Source organism: Gavialis gangeticus, unplaced genomic scaffold (genome assembly GCF_001723915.1).
Source record: "Gavialis gangeticus isolate Ggan-Ray unplaced genomic scaffold, GavGan_comp1, whole genome shotgun sequence".
In the NCBI taxonomy this organism is placed as follows: domain Eukaryota; kingdom Metazoa; phylum Chordata; order Crocodylia; family Gavialidae; genus Gavialis; species Gavialis gangeticus.
The window spans coordinates 32,036,523-32,056,287 of record NW_017729026.1 but is presented as its reverse complement, the minus strand read 5'-3'; the positions used below and the strand labels follow the sequence as shown (position 1 = coordinate 32,056,287).

The window sequence follows — 19,765 nt, the reverse complement described above, 5'->3', positions numbered from 1 at the left end:
GAGTCTACTACAGACCTCCCTCCCAAGAAGAGTAGGGTGATCAGGCATTCTCTGCACAACTGACTGAGGCAGCCAGCACTAAAGACCTGACTGTCATGGGTGACTTCAACTACCCTGACATCTGTTGGGAGGATGATTCAGCCAGCTCTAGCACGTCAACCAACTTCATGGCAGCTACTGACAACCTGTTCCTGACACAGGTTGTGGAAGAGACAACTAGGGGTAAAGCCACTCTGGACTTAGTGCTGACTAAAGGGGAGGATATGGTAGGCGACCTGAGGACTGGAGGTACTCTGGGTGACAGTGATCATGATCTGATTAGGTTCACCATCCACTGAAAGGCTGGGAATTCAGTTAGTAGTACAGAAGTCCTCGACTTCAGAAGGGCAGACTTTGGCAAAAACTCAGGAGTCTAGTTAGAGAGGCCCTCTGTGACCAGCAACTGGACGATTTGGGAGTTCAGGAATGGTGGTGCTTCCTTATGGGGGCAATTCTCACTGCTCAAATAGAGGCCATTCCTACACAGTCAAAAAGTAGAAAAGGAGCCAAGAGACCTGCTTGGCTCAACAGGGATGTTAAGGAACTATTAGAAAAGAAAAAAGAAGTATACAACCAATGGAAAAAATGGTCCAGCCACCAGAGAGGAGTATACACTTCTATAGCCAGGTCTGCAGGTACAACACAGAGAAAGCCAAGGCAGGCATAGAGATCAAGCTGACAACTGAAATTACGGACAACAAAAAGTCCTTCTATAGGGAACAACAAAATTGAGCTCCTCTGTGGGATCCCTACTGAATACCCAGGGGCAGCCCACAGTTTATCCCTGCTAAAAGGCAGAGCTCCTAAATACATACTTCACATCAGTTTTCATGAAATCAGATGGGAGCTGTTCACCTGTCCAGAGGCCCAGGGAACATGGGGAAGACAACAGACCACATGAAATCAGTCCTGAACAGGTGAGAGGACTCTTAGAACATTTGAACGTTTTGAATCTGCTGGACCAGATAACCTGTGTCTGAGAGCCCTGAAAGAACTGGCTATGCTTATAACAGGGCCTCTGGCAAAGGTGTTTGAAGAGTCATGGAATTTGGGAGAGGTCCTGGATAACTAAAAGAGGGCCAAGATGGTGCCTATCTTCAAAAAAGGCAAGAGGCATGACCCTGAAAACTACAGACCAGTCAGTCTGACTTCAGTCCTGGGAAAAATCTTTGAAAAAATTGTTAAGGAGGCCATCAACTACAAGCTCGTAAGTGGTGGGGTATTAAGAAGCAAACAGCATGGCTTTGTTGAGGGTAGATCATGCCTGACTAACCTGGTGTTCTTTAATGAGCAGATAACTAACCAGCTGGACAAGGGACACAAGGTTGATATCATTTACTTAGATTTCAGTAAAGCCTTTGATTTGGTTTCCCATGAGACTCTCTCAATTAAATTGAAGGGTACTGGCCTAGACCAGTCTACACTGAAGTGGGTGGACAACTGGCTTAGAAGCCAATCCCAGAGAGTTGTAATCAATGGGATGGCCTCATCCAGGAAGGCCATCTCCAGTGGTGTCCCCAAGGGATCAGTGCTTGGACCCATGATCTTTAATATATTTATTAATGACGTGGATGAGGGGGTAGAAAGCTCAATGATTAAGTTCATAGATGATACCAAGCTGTGGGGAAATGTAAGCATATCAGAGGATAGGGTAAGGAACCAGGATGACCTTGACAGACTAGCAGTACAGGCTGAATGGGATCAGATGAGATTTAACAGGGAAAAGTGCTGGGTTCTCCATCTGGGTAGGAAGAATCTACACCATACCTACACAGTGGATGGTAGTCCACTGGTTGGCACAGCACCTGAGCGGGACCTCAGGGTTACAATCGACTGGAAGATCAGCACAAGCCAACAGTGAAGAAGTTCCCAACAGGGCAAACAGAACTCTGGTGTGCATCAGTCGATGTGTTGCAAATAGATTCAGGGAGGTGCTTCTTCTTTTCTACTTGGCATTGGTGAGGCCACAACTGGAGTACTGTGTCTAGTTCTGGGCACTGCACTTCAGGAAGGATGCAGATAAGCTCAAAAAGGTACAGAGAAGGGCTACCTGTATGATTATGGGCCTGGAGGACAGGTCCTATAAGGACAGCCTCAGGGAACTGGGCCTGTTCAGCCTGAGTAAGAGAAGACAGAGGTGACTTGATAGCCGCCTACTTGACAGCTGCCTATGTCAGAGGTGAGCACCAAGACCTAGGGGAGCAACTCTTCAGGAAGGCACCCCTTGGGGGGACAAAGACCAATAGGCACAAACTAATAGAGGGAAAATTTAGGCTGATCATAAGGAAAAACTTCTGGTCTGTAAGAGTATCTAGAATCTGGAACACATTCCCAGCAGAGGTGGTGCAGTTGACATCCCTGGAGGTGTTCAAGAGGAGGCTGAATAAACACTTTGTTGAGCTCATTTGAGCCCAATAACCTGCTCATGGCAGAGAACCACACTTGATGATTTTGCAGGTCCCTTCCAGTCCTTTGACTGTGTGATTCAGCCTTCCCCTGACTTAATCTCACCCCCCTCCTCCTCGCAATGTACCACACTAGCACTCCTCTGCTGCACTGTGCATGGTGCCTAGGTCCCCTTCCCCACGCTGCCAGGCCACAGGCTCCCTTGGCCCTGCCACCCTGCCCCACCCCCAGGAACAGGGGCAAGATGTGGGAGCCAGAGGAGACAGGGTAAGCCCAGAGACTCCAGTGGCAAAAGCAGCAGCTGGGAATCTGAGCAGAAGTTGGACAGCCCACAGGCAGCACATTGGGCAGCCCTGTTGTAGGACAGTTAGGCAGTAGACTGAAGCCTGCCAAACTCTGGCTAAACCCTGTACACACAAAGAATTGCCAGAAGTGTAAGATGCAACAGTACTGTTCTTATCTGTTCAATCCAGGAGTCAACAGGTAGTTTTCTTCTGTTGGTCCACTCTAGCCAAGCCCATGACAGATAATTCTGAACTAAGGGCAGATGTTTCTGCTATGTATCTAGAAGTATTCAACTGCATATATTCCAGTCCCTTATTACAGTGCTTTTTTATCATTTGTAATAAAATTAGGAGACTAGAAGGGCAATACTGTAAAAATATAATTTTCTATAAGAATTATTTACTGTAAATCAGTGCTTAGAAAAATAACAAAAACAATATGTAGTCTTTTATACAGCTTACATTAAAAAAGCTGAGTTAATTAAAAACAGTTGACTACCGAGGAGCACTAAATTTTACAGTATCATTCAGTACTGCATATCAAAAACCTTGAAATAAAAGCACTAATGACACTGCTGCAGAAAGAGGACAGTTCACGCAGCTTTTCTGAATGAGCAATGCTGTGAAAACTGGAATTGACTGATAGCCTACCGTTTGCGTCACGATGCCCAAATGTTTACCATTTAAATCCTCAAGAAAGCATGAGACAAAAATCAAAACAAGTTTTACAAAGACTTCAACAATGCTAGTAAATTAAAATTGTGTCCAGAATGGTTTAGAGATGACAGAACTGGAGGAAAACAGTTTCTTTCTACAGCATACAATTTGTTTCTTTAATGGAAAATTAAAAAGCTCAAGAAACTTCCAGGGAGAGAACATAACAGTTATTCTTGAATGGTAAAATTCTGTATTTTAATTCATGTTACCTTCCCTTCCCCACCCCCCAGCACTTACTTAGCAAACTGCCTTACTAAGCACACACCACCAGAGTTTTCTTTACTCAAAGCAAAGCATGTTCATGGAATGCATCAGTCCAGCAAAAGGAGTTACCCGTTTGTCAATGTAAAAGAATTATCAGAGTTAGGAGAAACTGAAGTCTAAATACAGAAGTACTTTCTCATCCTCATAGACATTACAAGGTTGATATCAAGTCAGTCTTCTTAGGGATGGTCATGACCTCAGGAATAGCTTATACATTAAAAAAAATGGTACCAGTATCCTGAAAATGAAGGCACCATAACAGATTTGATAGGTATATGGAAAAAATCCAGAGACTGCACTAAAGAAAGTGCCAATTGCTTCTTAGAGCAGTGGCTCTCAACCTTTTTATATTTTAGGCACCCCTCGTTAGACACAAGGTACTTTTTGGAAAATGCTAGCTCCTAATTTCACTTGTGTTGTTTTTTTTTTTTTACTATGGAAAAATAATTGGGCATTTTTTCTGTTGCAGAGAACTCAGAAAGACCACAACCAGGCAGACTGTTTTTAACACTTTGGATTCCTATTTGAAATCTCTAGGTTTAATCTTGTGAATCATGTTTTTACACCTAACAATGCTAACACTGTATAGCACCCCAGGGCACCTGAGAAAGATCTCAAGGAAACATGATGCCACAGCACCTTGTATGAGAACTACTGTCTAAAAAGATCATAAAAAAGAACAGTGATCATAAACTGCATCTCTTAAACAAAATCCCTTCACTTCTCATTTCATGAGAATTAGTCTCTTGGCATGATCTAGCTCAGTGATTCTCAACCGGAGTGTCACAGCACCTTGGGGTGCCTTGAGATACTTTCAAGGGTAATGCAGGCTGTTATCCAATATTAGCATTGTTAGGGGTACAAACATGATTCACAAGATAAACCCAGAGTTCTTTGAATAAGAGTCCACAGTGTTAAAAAACACTCTGCCCTATTGGGATTTTCCGAGTTCTCTGGAACAGAAGATTTGCTCTATTTTTTCCTGTAGTCAAAAAAAAAAAAAAAGTGAAAACTAAGCTGACAGTTTCTGAGAGGTGCCTCGAGTTGATCAAAGGGTGCCTAGAGTCCAAAAAGGCTGAGAAACACTGATCTAAGCAGCAGTTAGCACTTTCTTTAGTGCAGTTTCTAGATTTGTTCCATTACTTATTCATGCAATCACAAAAAATGGAAAGACATCACCACTTCTATCGACAACAACAAGCACATTATACATAACTTTATTTGTTGAACAAATGACTATGCCACCTTAACCACTATAGCTCACTATCAGACCAATGGATGAAAAGTGGCTCGTTAACATTAAATGTTAGGAAAATGAAGATCATGCTGGTCAGATAAATGTTTTGAAGCATGAATAGCCATGCTCATATCAGTTTGCAACAAGGCACCTGGAACTGATGGCATTCCCACTGAAATCTTCAAGTAGGGAAAGGATCTCACATCACGGTTCCACATACTCACCTTAAGGGTCTGGAATAAGGAGAAAATCACAGATGACCTCAGAGATGCCACGACTGTGACAATCTTCAAAAAAGGAAACAAGTATGACTGGAAATTGCAGAGGGATCTGCTGTCCATCACAGAAAAGATCATTGCAAAAACCCTCCTGAACAGTCTCTTTCCATTCGTTGAAGAGTTGGTCCCAGAAATTCAGTGTGGTTTTAGGGCATCCATAGGCACAACTGGTATGTTCTTCACTGCTCACCAGATGCAGGAAAAATGTTGGGAACAACCATAAACCTCTCTACATAGGCTTCTTTGACCTCATGGAAGGATCCTTCTGAAGTATGGATGCCCACCAAAATTCATCATCATTCTTTGACTGCTCCATAATGGTATGCGAGCAGTGGTTCTCAATAATGGATCTATCCCTTTTGAGGTAAGATGGGAGTTAAGTAAAGCTGCATCATGCTCCAACACTCTTTTCAATATTTCTTATGGTAATGCTACATCTGACCACCAACAAGCTTCCATTTGGAATGGAGCTAAACTACAGAATGGAAGGTAAACTGTTTAATCTCAGCCAACTCCAAGCTAAAACCAAGACCACCCTGACCTCAGTCATCAAGCTCCAGTATGTTGGTAATGCTGTAGTGTGTGCTCACTCAGAAGCAGACTTTCAGGCAATTGTTGATGTCTTTACTGAGGCATACAAGAAAATGGGACTGATGCTTAACATTCAGAAGACTAAGGTCCTTCGTCAACAAGCTCTCAATGAGAAGTCCCCAGCTCCGGTAATTCAGATTCACAGCTAGACTCAGGGGAATGTTGAATATTTCCTGCATCTTGGAAGCCATCTCTCACAGAAGGCTGACATTGATGCAGAAAACCAACATTGCCTCATATGTGCAAGCACAGCCTTCAGACACCTGAGGAAATGGGCTTTTGAAGATTTTGACATTAGATTTGACACCAAGCTCATGGTTTATTGAGTAGACGTGATCTCCATCTTACTGTATGGAGCTGAGATGTGGACAATGTACAGGAGACATCTCAAGCTGCTAGAGAAGTACCATCAACGCTGTGTGCAAAAGATTCTTTGAGTCCAGTGGGAAGACAGATGCACCAGTGCTAGCATCCTCTCACAAGCAAACACCACGAGCACTGAGGCAACAATCATCCAACATCAACTTTGCTGGGCTGGCCACATCATCCGGATGTCTAACTCCAGACTCCCCAAACAGGTTTTGTTCTCCCAACTCAGCCAAGGCATATGCTCAAGAGAAGGGCAGAGAAAGAACTTTATGGATGTCCCTAAGGCCAACTTGAAAAAAATGCAACATCAACATCGAATTATGGGAGACTAATGCCCAGGACCACCCCAAATAGAGGAAAAGCCTGCTGCAAGGATCTCAGTACGCTGAAACCTTACAACAACAACAGAAGGCAGAAAAATCAGAATGGCAGAAACAGCATCGCAGACCGAATCAAGAACCCAGGGCCACTTATGGAAACATGCGCTTGAGCTGCTATAGATTCTGTTTATCCCGGATAGGCCTCATCACCCATCTTCAGATCCACAGACAGGGCAATCATGGAAGACTGTCATCCTCAACTGCAAGGCATTGCAAATAACATTTCACTTTTTTGAGGAATACTTTATATGTTTCCTGTCATTAGCTGCTCTATCAGCCACATTAGATTATCTATTCAGTAGAATGTCTACAAGAAAGATCTTATTTGTTAGGTGTGGATTTTCTTTTAGTATTCACTTCCACATGGCCAAATTTAAGGGCACAATGGGACATGAGATGTGACTGAACAGCAAGTGCTTTCATTTCACTTTTTAATTTGCCAGAGACTGTTCAAGCACTCATAATAAAATGCATGAACTAACTTACACAGCAATGCTCCAATATGAGCGAGAATGATGCTACCCATTTTTATCTATTTTTTCCTGACCAACTTATTAGCATAGTCTGCCTATTTGCACAATTTTGTTGGAAACAAACTGCGTTTAACAGGAATCTACCGTGGGTCTGTTGCGAACACAAGGTATTAAGGCACAGGATCTTTATCTAGAAATCACTCTTCATTAAGGCTAGGTAAAGACATTCAAAAAGCTCAAGCCTGAATTGATTCAATCTTTGGAGGTTAGTCTAACCTGCGTAGATTGAACCAATTTGCTAGTGAATAGACATTCACTTTTGATTCCGGAAATGCAGCCACATGCCTGCAGTGGCTCAGGCTAGAAACCGGAGGGTGCTAGACCAAGTTTTCAGCTGGCGGGAAACTGAGCTGGGGGGCGCGGGGGGTGGCCAGGGTCCTGCCTGAGGGGATCTTCAGCATGGGACAGAGCCAGTTCCATGCCCATGCCACTCCCCTCTTCCCTTCAGGCTACTGGTGTCTGCCTGCCGCAGCCCTAGGTACACAAGCACAGACTATCGATGCCTACGCTGACCCTGCTCGCAATGCGGGAAATAAACTTCCCCTTCCCCTGAGGCTACCAGCATCTGGCCATACTCCCATTCCTGCTGCTGGAGCAGTGAGTGGGGGGCAGGGGAGCTGGGGATGCCTGCCACTGCTGCTGCCCCTTTGCCAGGCAGACCCAGCTGCACTCGAGCAGGGTTTCACAGTGATAGTGATCCAGCTAGGGAGAAGGGTGAGGCCAACCTTGCTTGGCTGGAACAGACAGCCCAGCCCAGCCCAGAGCTGCAAATCATGCTGGCATGCTGGGGGACTCTGCTTTAACTTAAACCAGGAAGGAGTCTGGAACAGAAGTTCCATAAACCTGTTTTACCTCAATCAGTTAAGTCTGATACTACATTCAACCAGGTTTATCTCAAATCAGTTTCAGTCATTTTGAAACTGGCTTATCTGCATAGAACTTCTGTTGCTACAAGTTTAAACCAGTTTCTGATCACTTAAAACCAGTTTATGTGCAACTTCTGTCCCTAGCCTACCAACTTTCAGATCATGCCATAACCCCTATCATTCTCCACAGCTCTTCTTTGAGAGGTGGCTTCAGTTGTCAGAGGCATTTTGTTTATTTGGCAACTGAGTTGTTTCAAAATGTTATCACTTTCCCAAACTTGGGCAATTTTTTAAGGAAATGGCCAAATAATTTAACCTTTTGTCAAATTAAAAGCCGTGATCCAAAGTTGGGATGACAGACCACAAAGTAAAAATCACCAAACTATTTTAATATGGGCAAAACTATATCTTCCCTCCTGTTTTCAGAAGTTGCAATCATTTTGACTGAGATTTTTCCAAAAAAATTCATCAGGTGTGGAAAATTTTAGTAAAACAATTAAAGCCAAAGAAAGTTACAAGCAACTGAAATCAAAATCTTTAAAAGAGAAGACATGTACACACAAGCCCTTCTTATAACAAGTTGTATGCACATATCTCTCTCACACATGCAGAAGAGAGAGCACACATTTATCCACTCACTTACAGACCTGTGCATACACTAAAAAAAAATTACAATACTACCTCCACCCTTAGCACGCATGCACACACACACACAAATGACACTTATTTTCCTGTCACACTCGGAAATTTTCTGCATGCCTACCTTTCAAGTACCTTCCTCCATCCAATTGGTGGGGTTTTAGCTTATTTTTTAAGCTCAAATGCATGGTTATTTCTTGCACAAACTAAAAACCTCTCTATTTCCCTTTATACATAAATCAGTTTTTACTAACATACTGGTATTTGTACAATCTTGTATTTTATCACTTTGAATACAATTAACATGTTGTTAAACCACCTTGCTTTCATGTGAATAAGGGTATAGACCAGTGATTCTCAATCAGGGTGCCTTGAGTTTCTTTCAAGGGTGCTGCAGGGCATCATATGTCACACAACCTTAGCACTGTTATGTGTACAAACATGATTCACAAGATAAACCCAAAGATTTCAAAGATAAATACACAGTTGTGGTCTTTCTGAGTTCTTTGAAACAAAAAACATTCTCTATTATTTTTCTGTCAGCATAAAAGGGGTGAAAACTAAATGCTGGCATTTTCCAGGGGGTCCTTTGAGTCTGGTACAGACAAATGTAACAACTGTATCAACAGGAAATAATTACTGAAATAAGCTCTTATGATATACCATGTTAGAACTGCATGATTTTATAGCAATACCAGGCATATCAAACCCACTACAACTCTAATCCTATTTCATTCAGAGATAAAGTTACAAGTTGCCTAACTGTTTATATCACTACAGGAACATGTAAGTCTCACAACTGATACGTGCTCCAAAAAGGAGATCCTTCTTTCCTTTTGAAGCAGTTAAGTTATTGCTTAATCCATAGCCTGAGACTGTTCATGTGGATGCATTTTCTTCCTCTTTGGGCAGTTAACCAATGGTATTACTTAACAGAATTGCTTAAAGATAATGCAAGTGAAATGTTCCAAATGTTTTTCACCTTTTGTTATTTAGGGAGATGATTATTTTCACATGTTAAAAAAGTATTAGTGAATGTTTAAATAAAATAGCATGAATTGCAGGAAAAACATTCTTGAAATCCAAGTTAATTTGTAAAGTAGTCACACTTTCTTAGTTAAAAAAAAAAATCAATCATATTTACCTAATTTTGTAATATACAGCTGCTAAGCAAAATATTTTACAGACTGTAGATGGTTTTAATTCAGCTGAATTACAATTGATGATTACTAAATAGCCACATTATGGAACCTTTTCTATTACCAGAGTATCAGATGTTCTACATGTGTACCTATAGCCAAATACCACATTTCAGATGGATAATTTATAAATGACCTTCTTAGGTATAAGTAGTCCAAAAATAATATATTTAGTGATATTACGTGTTAATCTTTGCAAAGACTCTTATGTAAACTTTCTTTCTGAAGAGGAGAATAAGAGGGTGAGAAGCAGAATTAGTAGAGAAAGGTAAGATTTAATGTACAGTGGGAGGAAGCCAGAACATGCTTCTCCACTTCTCACCACACTAAACCTTCTCCTGGCAACTGAAGCTCTACACTAGTAGGAAAAGTAAGAGTATGGAGCCACTGGTAGAGGGGAAGCATACTTTGTGCTCCTGCTGCCCTGATCCCCTCCCAGCAGCTCTATGCTCTGGCTTTCTCCATCAGCACAGAGCTGATACCAGAGCATGCAGCCACCAGGAAGGGGGTTGCATATCAATCTCTCCACTGGTATACCAAGCACACCCCAGCCCCAAGGCAGGAATGGAGGGTACAGAGAGAAGCCATAGCTTCCATCAAGCTGATTGGCCAGGGGAAACATGGCCAGGTGGTGTGGAAAAATTTCAGTTAACCAGTAGTTGTGGTTAACTGAACTTCTCTGAACTTCACCTAGCTCTTAGCAAAAGATTCAGCCCTCTCCAGGGAAGACTGAAGGTGCTGGTATTGGGTCATCAGACAGCTTGGCCAGAAGAACAGGTGAGGGAGGAGAACACCCCTGTGCCATCCAGCTGAAATAAAGAGAACTTGGGGGGGGGACACGACACAGAACTACCTGCCTGGCTGTAGGAGCAGGGTGCAGAACACACAATACTGTCTCCAGAAGACTCCCGCTGCTTCTAGCTGGCCTTGGCTCAGGGGCTCCTTGCAGCACAGCTCTCTCCCCATCTCCCTTCCCAAGGCAGGCACAAAGCATGGGTGTCCTAAGCATACCCCTGCTTACCAGCTCTCTAGGATCAAGATGGAGCTCTGCAGGTCAGAAGATGATAGTGAGCAGTACCATGCGACTGCTCCGAACATGTGCTAAATTTTACGCGGCATAACATTCCACAGACTTAGTATGGTCTAACATGTAACAATACCCTGAGAAGCAATTCAGCACCTCTCCCTTGTGAGAGTGTGTGAGAACAAACACTCAACATGACTTCCTTTACTTGCACACAGCAGGAATCTGACAGGAGGGGAGGGAATTTGTTTGAAAAACTGTGAACAGGACAAGAGGGGTAGAGAGGAAAAACACATATACAAAAGCAACTCATATTCCAGGAGAGTGTGGAGCCCACCACAACTCCTGCCTTACACCACCACCCCTTCACCCTCTCAGTGTTTGGACAGGTCTCTCATGCTCTGTGCAGTGGTTTAAGTGGCTCATTTGCCAAGGGTGGGGATGGTGGGGGTGGAGGGGGAGACAGGAATAAGCAGCTGATAATCAGCAGCACAGCAGAAGGTAGGGGAGGGGGGTGATAGACCCTGCCAGCAGCTCTTCAGCTGCCCTTCCTTGTGTTGAGTATTAACAGAGAAAGTTCCTAGGGTGCATTTACCTCTTCGGATAGTTTACCATGTGGACGTGAAGCAGGTCACATGGCATAATATTACCTGTTGCTTGATAGAAATGTTGTCTGTTTGGAACCATACAGCTCTAACCATAATTGACAATAATATTCTCAACAATTCTCAACATAGTAGCTTTCTGTCAAAAAGGTGACAATGCTACTCTGATATATTTATAAGTTAATCATTTAAAAGCTAACAGGAAGACAGTGGCAAATACAAGAGTAAAAAAACCAATTGCAAAGCTAGCTACCAATAAAATCCATTTGAAATAACAGTAGCTACATAAAAGAATTGGCACTCTGTCATATTGTGTGCTGTCAGAAAGTATCTATAATAATTTTAAAAAAATCAACAAGATCATCAAAAAGCCCTACATTCTTGTTGTAAGCTGATGCATATAGGAAGATCAACTGGTAGGGTAAAAGCAACCTGCCTCTTTCCTCTGAAATACATAAGCATTTCTTAAAATGCATTGATTTTACCTGTGAGTGCAGTCTGCACTCCCATTGGCTCATTAGAAATCAGTATTTCCAAAGGCAGCATTAATATAAATTATTGTCTGAAGTTTGACAAAAGGCAGAGGTATTTTGGAAAAAATAATTTTTAATTGCATGGCCATGAGCTAACATGTCTATATATGCTCAAACACACAGAATTAACGTTACACCAATAAAGCTAGCATGCCCTGACTCTGATTTGTCTTCGCAACCCAAATGACATTTTTAAACAACTTTCTGGAATGCACTTTCATAAGACAATTCTTTTTTCAAGTATTTTTTTTAAAACATTTAAAAAAACAAAAAAGGTAAGGAAACATTTTCAAAAGTGCTGAAGTGACTCAAACTCAAGTCCATCAGCTTTCAGTGAGACATGCTCCTCAACACTTGGCCTTTTCTGAAAATGGAACTTAAAACTTTCAGTATTGCCAAATGGCTTAGGAGCTTATCACACACATAAAACATCATCAGCCAGACTAAACCTCACAGCTTTGGCAATGCAGCAAGCTTTTTGTTGCTTGTGGGACAGGACCAAAAACACTCACATATATAAAAGGAACAGCAAGAAATATCGTGCTAAATATAAAGTACCTTCAGGAGTAATTGCAGTAGGACAAACTTCTTTTAAGAGATCTCCCAGTGTATGTAGCTGTCCTCCAGAAGCAACTGGACGAAATAACTTCTGAATAAAAGGTCTCTCAGTTGTTGCCTGTTTAATATTAAAAAGATAGATTTTAAATTACTGAAGTTTTACTTGCACTGCTTCAGGGAGATTAACATTTGCCATTTTAATAATTTACATTCATTTTTACCTTTGTGTTCCATCCAACAGACAGCTGAAATTTAAGGCATAGATAGTTGAATGGATACCCTCCTGTAATTTATACTAGCTTCATATACTGATGTAAACTATACCAGGATTAGGAACATAAAGAAATGAAGCTAATCCAAGCTATTTTATATCAGGGGTCAGCAATGGTTTTGGGCAGAGTATCAAAAGCACCCTCAACCTTGACTTGTAAGATACTGGCATGCCAGGGTTGGATGGTGGGGGGAGCCGCAAAGGGCCCAACCCTTGTTTTGGCAGCACAGCTCTTTCCCCTTCTCCACTGTCTGCCTGGAGGCACACATGCCAAGCAAAATACTTTCCCAAGCCATGATCTGGCACCTGTGCCGAGAGTTGCCTACCGCTGTTTTCTACACTATGTGGCTATTATGGCACCCTGCCACAGATTACACAGACTGTTTTCATTTAGCAACAGCTACCCCAAGATGGATGCAGATCAAAAAACCTTAACTGAGTGTAATTTCAGTATTAATTCCCTACCAAAATGGGTGAAGTTACCTCAGTTTAGAGGTCTCATAGCTGCTACTTTTTTACACTGGTATAATGCTCATTACATAGGCATAAACAATTAATGTGTTTAGGCCTTTATTAGAGGTAATAAAATGCTTTGAAGGTGTACAAATGCTATTTTTTCCCTCCCAAGTTTCCAATCTTAAAAGTACAGCAAACTGGACCCAGACTTGAAACTGCAAAACATTTCAGCACGTATTTCACTTTTTAAACATCAGCAATTCTAATTTATTTTAGAATGTCTCCAACACACACTTAAGTGCTTTGCTGAAACAAACCTGCTCCACCGGGCTTTAAACTAAGCCCGCCAGCTATACCCTATACAGGAGGGATTGAGTGGATAAAAGGGGCAGAGGTGTCTCTGTCAAGGAGAGCTATGGTGCCCAGGGTGGACGACTGGAGACCCTCTGGGTTAAAATCCATGGGGAACATGGCACAGGGGACACAATGGTGGGAGTCTACTACAGACCTCCCTCCCAGAATCAAGAGATTGACCAGGAGTTCACCAGGGAATTGGCTGAGGCTGCACACTCCTGGTCCATGGTTGTCATGGGGGACTTCAACTACCCAGACATCTCGTGGGAAGAGCGCTTGGCCAAATCTGAACGGTGGCAAAGCTTCCTCGTGCGTGGATGAGCTCTTATCTGACTCAAGAAGTCTACGGGCCAACAAGAGGCAAAGCGCTGCTCAACCTGATACTGGCAACTGGGGCCAACCTAATCAGCAACCTAACGATGGAAGGGAAGCTGAGTGACAGCGACCATGAGCTGGATCACCTTCAACATCCACTGAAAAGCTGTCAAGTCAGTCAGCAGTACAGAGGTCCTCAACTTCAGGAGGGCTGACTTTGACAAGGTCAGAAGATTTGTCGATGAGGCCCTAAGGGACCACGACCCTAAGGAGAGAGGAGTCCAGAAGAGTGGTTGCTGCTCAAGGGAGCAATCCTAGATGCACAAGCTAAGGCTACTCCGTCTCAGAGGAAAGGCAGCAAGAGGGCACAGCAGCCCCCTTGGCTCAACAAGGAACTAGCGGTACTCCTGCATCTAAAAAGACAGATCTACAAAGGATGGAGGACAAGATTCACCTCCAAGGAGAAATATACTGCACTGGTCCGGACCTCTAGGGAGCAAACCAACAAAGCCAAGGCTGCAACTGAACTCCAACTGGCTACAAGTATCAAGGACAATAAAAAGTCCTTTTTTAGATATGTGGGGAGCTGGAAAAAAAGAAAGGGCAACACTGGACCCCTGCTGAACCAGAAGGGAGAACTGATGACTGACGCCCATGAAAAAGCCAACTTACTAAACGGGTACTTTGAGTCAGTCTTTCACAAGTCCCATGGGACGGCCCTGCCCATTACGTGACAGGAACGCCTAAGTGAGGGTGGTTCCTTGCCCTCCATCAATGCTGACCTCACGAAGGAACACCTTGAGAGGCTGGACACCTTCAGGTAAGCCGGCCCTGACAATTTACACTCCAGAATACTCAAGGAGCTGGCCTGCATCATAGCTCAGCCCCTGGCACGGATCTTCGAGGTCTCCTGGCGCTCTGGTGAAGCGCCTGAAGATTGCAAGAAGGCCAATGTGATGCCTATCTTCAAGAAAGGGAGGAAAGTGGATCCGGCAAACTACAGGCCCATCAGCCTAACCTCCATCCCAGGAAAAGTCTTAGAAAAAAATCAAAGATGCCATTCTTAACGGACTGGCCAATGGCAACACCCTGAGGGATAGCCAGCACTGGTTTGTTATGGGTAGGCCGTGCTTGACCAACCTCATTTCCTTTTACGACCAGGTGACCTATCACCTGTATTGTTCAACATCTTCATTAATGATGTGGACATTGGAGTCAGAAGTGGACTGGCCAAGTTCGCCAATGATACCAAACTTTGGTGTAAAGTATCCACACCTGAGGATAGGGGGGTAATCCAGGCTGACCTTGACAGGCTCAGGAAATGGGCAGACAAGAACCTGATGGTGTTTAACACTGAAAAATGCACGGTTCTCCACCTTGGGAGGAAACACCTGGAGCATATCTATAGGCTTGGCAATGCTTTACTGACTAGCACTACGGACAAGAGGGACTTGGGGGTAAGGATTGACCACAAGATGAACATGAGCCTGCAGTGTGGAGAAGCTTGAGAGAGTCCAGAGGAGAGCCACAAACATGATCAGATGTCAGGACAACAGACCTTATGACGACAGGTTGAGAGCTATGGGACTCTTCAGCCTGGAAAATCACAGGCTCAGATGGTCACCTGTAAGTTTATAAGGGGTATTCACCAGGATCTGTGGGAAGATTTGTTCACCAGAGTGCCCCAAGGGATGACAAGGCCGAACGGTTATAAACTCCTGCAAGACCATTTCAGGCTGGACATAAGGAAGAACTTCTTTACTGTCCAAGCCCCCAAGGTCTGGAATGCCCTGCTGCTGGAGGTGGTTCAAGTACCTACTTTGAACGCCTTCAAAAGAGACCTGGATGTTTTTCTTGCTGGGATACTATGACCCCAGCTGACTTCCTGCCCCTGGGGCAGGGGGCTGGACTCGATCTTCCGAGGTCCCTTCCAGCCCTAATGTCTATGAAATCTATGAAACTACCATGACTAACTGATATCAAATAGTATCCAAAATGGCTCCATTTTGCTACTTCCTAAAAGGGCAAACAGAAAAAAAGGTCACGGTTAGAGCTGTGAGAAGTTGTTCAGACAAATGTTTTATTTTTTTTATTTTTTTTGCCAAAAAACGCACTTTTGAATTTATCAAAATTTGTGAATTCATGTTAAATTCACTGAACAACTTTTGTTAACAAAGTGAGAAAAGATGCAGAAACATTTCATTTTCCCAAACCTGTGCTGCTTTAAATTATAACAACTCTGAGATGTCCTGATCATGTAAATCCCACTCTTGGCATTCATAGACCCTTTGAACTGGGATTCAGAATGTTTTTATTAGCAATGTGTGGTAAAGGTTGCACATACAACACCAATTACTACTCAATTATACTGCTGCCTAGAACTCATACGATAAGACTCCTAGCTGTGGGGAAGAAGTGCTACATATGGGATACACGTATACAGAACATCTCAAAGAACTTTTAAGTAAGTAAATTTGGGTATGTCTACACCTCCACAGAGATGCCAAGACCACTGCTGAGATATGCCCCACTTGCTCCTACTGAAAACGTGTCATGCAGTCTGAGAGCCACACTCCAAAAAGCAACTATATGGCCTTCCCCTCCACCCCTTTTTCAAGTGGCATGTGTGGCATTCAAAAGCTTCAATAAGCCTTTTTTCAAGACCTATTTCTTGGCAGTGTCCTCCAGATTCACGTTAAGGAATCATAACAGAAGGTACTGGTGTCAGCTTTGTCTGGTAATGAGGAAGGAAAAAATTAAAGGACATTTACTGATGCTGAATCCTTTTCCTCTGTTAATCATTTGTAGACCTAGTAAATCTAGTTTTCGTGATCTTCACTAAGAAGGTGAGGTCAAAAAAAAAAAAAGACCATCTTTGTATAAGAGTCACAGGTAACCATGACAACCAACCTGGCCAAATCTAAAATCTACAGAATGACATAATGGGCCCTGGAGACAGCATCTATGATATAAAGCTAGGAGGAAGATTCTTGTAGGTCAGTTGAAGTATAAAATCCTTTCTTATCTCTTTCCTTACTTTTGGAACAATCAAGTGAAAGATAGACTGATCTAAGTGAATGGTGCCAACTAGAAACTGAAGATAGAAACTTCCCAGCAGGATAGTTGGGTTCAATACAAACGCAATTCAAACAGGACTCAAGGATTTTCTTTGCCCAACAACAGAACATAATAATCTTCAACACAAGTATCCAAGATCTTGGTACCCAAAATGCAGGCTGACTTGGTGCTGAGTTAGACCACACCTGAAGCGAAGTTCACACAAAAGCAGCATCTGTAGATCAGTTTATCCAGTAGCATCAATGTAGACAGTATTGCGGCTCATACCTTTGTCCAGAGCTGTATCAGTGTAATGGCAAAAAGAGCCTAGGCTGTCAGCAGGTTCAGTACTGATTTAGCTGAGTCCTGAACTTGGTGGCTCTCCCACTTATTTCTTAGTGCTAGTACCCATAACTGGTGCAATTGCAAATTTAGTGCAACTCATCCTTGCCCTGGGCAGCAGGCCCTGACTAGAGCCTGATGTGCATCTCCTGACGTTTGGAAGACAAAGCAATTTGCTTTTAAGAGTCTGAAGTTGCTTCTCTAATAGTTGGAACACTTGAACCTTTAACCATTCGTAAACGACTCTTGAAACCTGGAGATCTAGGTTCAGTGCTGAAGCTACATGACTGGTAGCAGCCCAACTAACCTAATCTAATAAATATCTTTTTTGTGTTAATAGTTTTTTAAAAGGAATTTTAGCACCATAAGTAAACAGATAATTTGCTAATAAGCAGTGGTCAAAAGGACCCAACTAGCAACTGGGGTCATTCTACTTCTTATGCGCTTGGGAGGAGAGTGAGAGGAAACATGGGACTCACTAATGAGCACTGCAAGTGAAATCATTTCATACTCGTACGCAGAGGGTGCATGCATACCTAGGTTCAACACTAATTTTTCAGTACAGCCTGAAACAATTTTAATTTGATTTTTCAATGTGGACAGTTCCAGCCACAATACTGAAAAGCTCAAGTCTTGTTTTATGTGACATATAGGTGGGAATAACAAACACAAGAGATGAAACAGGGCAAATAAACTTACACAGTTAGCAGTCCTCAACTGACAGTCCATTGCTGGTGTGAGCAGACACCCATTGAACATCCCTGTGGTACCAGGCAGCATCATGCTAAGATGCTGTTCTGCTGTGTTCATGCTACCTCCCAAACAGGAAGCAGCACAGCCATCCCTTGGTACAGCAACGTGGGTGGGCTAATTAGAGGAAAGCTAATTAAGCTTAGGTGCAGTAATGTAACTAATGCAGTTATACCACTTTCAGCTTGGGAGGTGGCACAAGCAGAGCTAGATCAAATAATTCTGCACACTGCTGCCTTGCACCAACATAGGACCACACAAAAGTGGTTAAAATTACTTTCTGTTCTAATGACGCTATTTCTGGTTTCAGATTCTAGAGATCACTATCATTGCGGAAATGTACTCTAGCACTGAAAAGGTTGAGAACCACTGATCTAAGGGACACACAATTTAGAAACTAACTTTTTAAAATCAATTGTAATAAGTTATTGCTTGTGATCATCACGATAAAACATTTTTTACTTGGCAAATATCGTATGCTAACCTGCCGTCACATTATAGTGAAGATGATGGACCACCGATGTGTTTTGGGAGATTACCTCCCCTATCCCCATGTTCTCCAATTACATCAAGAGTTACACCTTCAAAAATACCTGCCTCTTGTACTTTATGCTGCATTATGATATCATGGCATTTCTATGTTAAAAATACCTCAGAGAGCATATGTAAAATATGGGATTCAAAACCATTTGTGTTTCATCTCAGATAAAATTATAAAAAATTACTTCATTTCTTTGATTACATGATTACCTTGCTTTTAAATGCATTCCCAAATTTTCTGACTCATTTTAAGTAAAAAATAAAACAGCAAATAAAGACACATCTATAGTGTACATGAACTTTTTACTTGAATTTAAGATGCCCACAGCTTGTAGAAATATGGTTAAAAAAATACATCATATTCATACTCATTTTTCCCATGTGGCAAGTTGGTACAGAAATTCAATGAACTGAGGTATGGAGGGGCATGAAAGGAGCCCTATCCTCCAGTATAATATTTTTAAAAAGTTATGGGCTGCCTTTTCAAAAAATGTCTTAATCACGTAGTAGATGAAATTATTTCTATTTTAGAAACAGAAGTTACATACTTCCCAAAGCTTTATACTTGCATCTCCCAAGCTGTAAAAGTAGCTAATACAACCATGTCTACAACTGTAATTTTAAAATGCAATGCAACACAATATGTAAATAAGAGCATGAAATGTAACACTGCAGAGTTGTGTACTATAATGCATGCTGTATGATATTTCCTCGTTTAAAATCAGTAGTGTTACCAGCACAACCTAAAAAAAGAAATTCACATATAACTGTGTTAATTTACTTGCTGAATGTATATGTTACTAATAATTTTACTTTGAGCTGTTACGAACAGCCATTTACCATATATTTGGTCAGTATATCACAATGTGGCACAACCAAGATAATCCTTTAGGTACCACAACACTAACAATAACGACCTTGAGCTTGGGGTCATTGCAAGTCCCCTGGCACAGCTTTATGAACACTCGTGGTGCTCTGGAGAGGTGCCAGAGGACTGGAAGAGGGCCAACGTGGTTCCCATCTTCAAAATGGGGAGGAAAGAGGACCCGGGGAACTACAGGCCAGTCAGTCTTACCTCGATCCTGGGCAAGCTGTTCGAAAAAATTATTCTGGCACACATCCAGGAGGGGCCAGCAGGGGACTGCATGCTCAGGGGCA

The 19,765-nt window shown here is 42.5% G+C and overlaps 1 protein-coding gene across 1 annotated transcript in view; it reads right to left on the bottom strand.

Moving 5' to 3' along the window:
• The window catches only part of ATG5 (autophagy related 5), a 188,285-nt gene that overhangs the window by 44,067 nt on the left and 124,453 nt on the right, over positions 1-19,765 (bottom strand). The window contains exon 7 of the mRNA XM_019520149.1: positions 12,523-12,640. Coding sequence (XP_019375694.1) covers positions 12,523-12,640 — 118 coding nt within the window. The remainder of the gene's footprint in view (positions 1-12,522; positions 12,641-19,765) is intronic.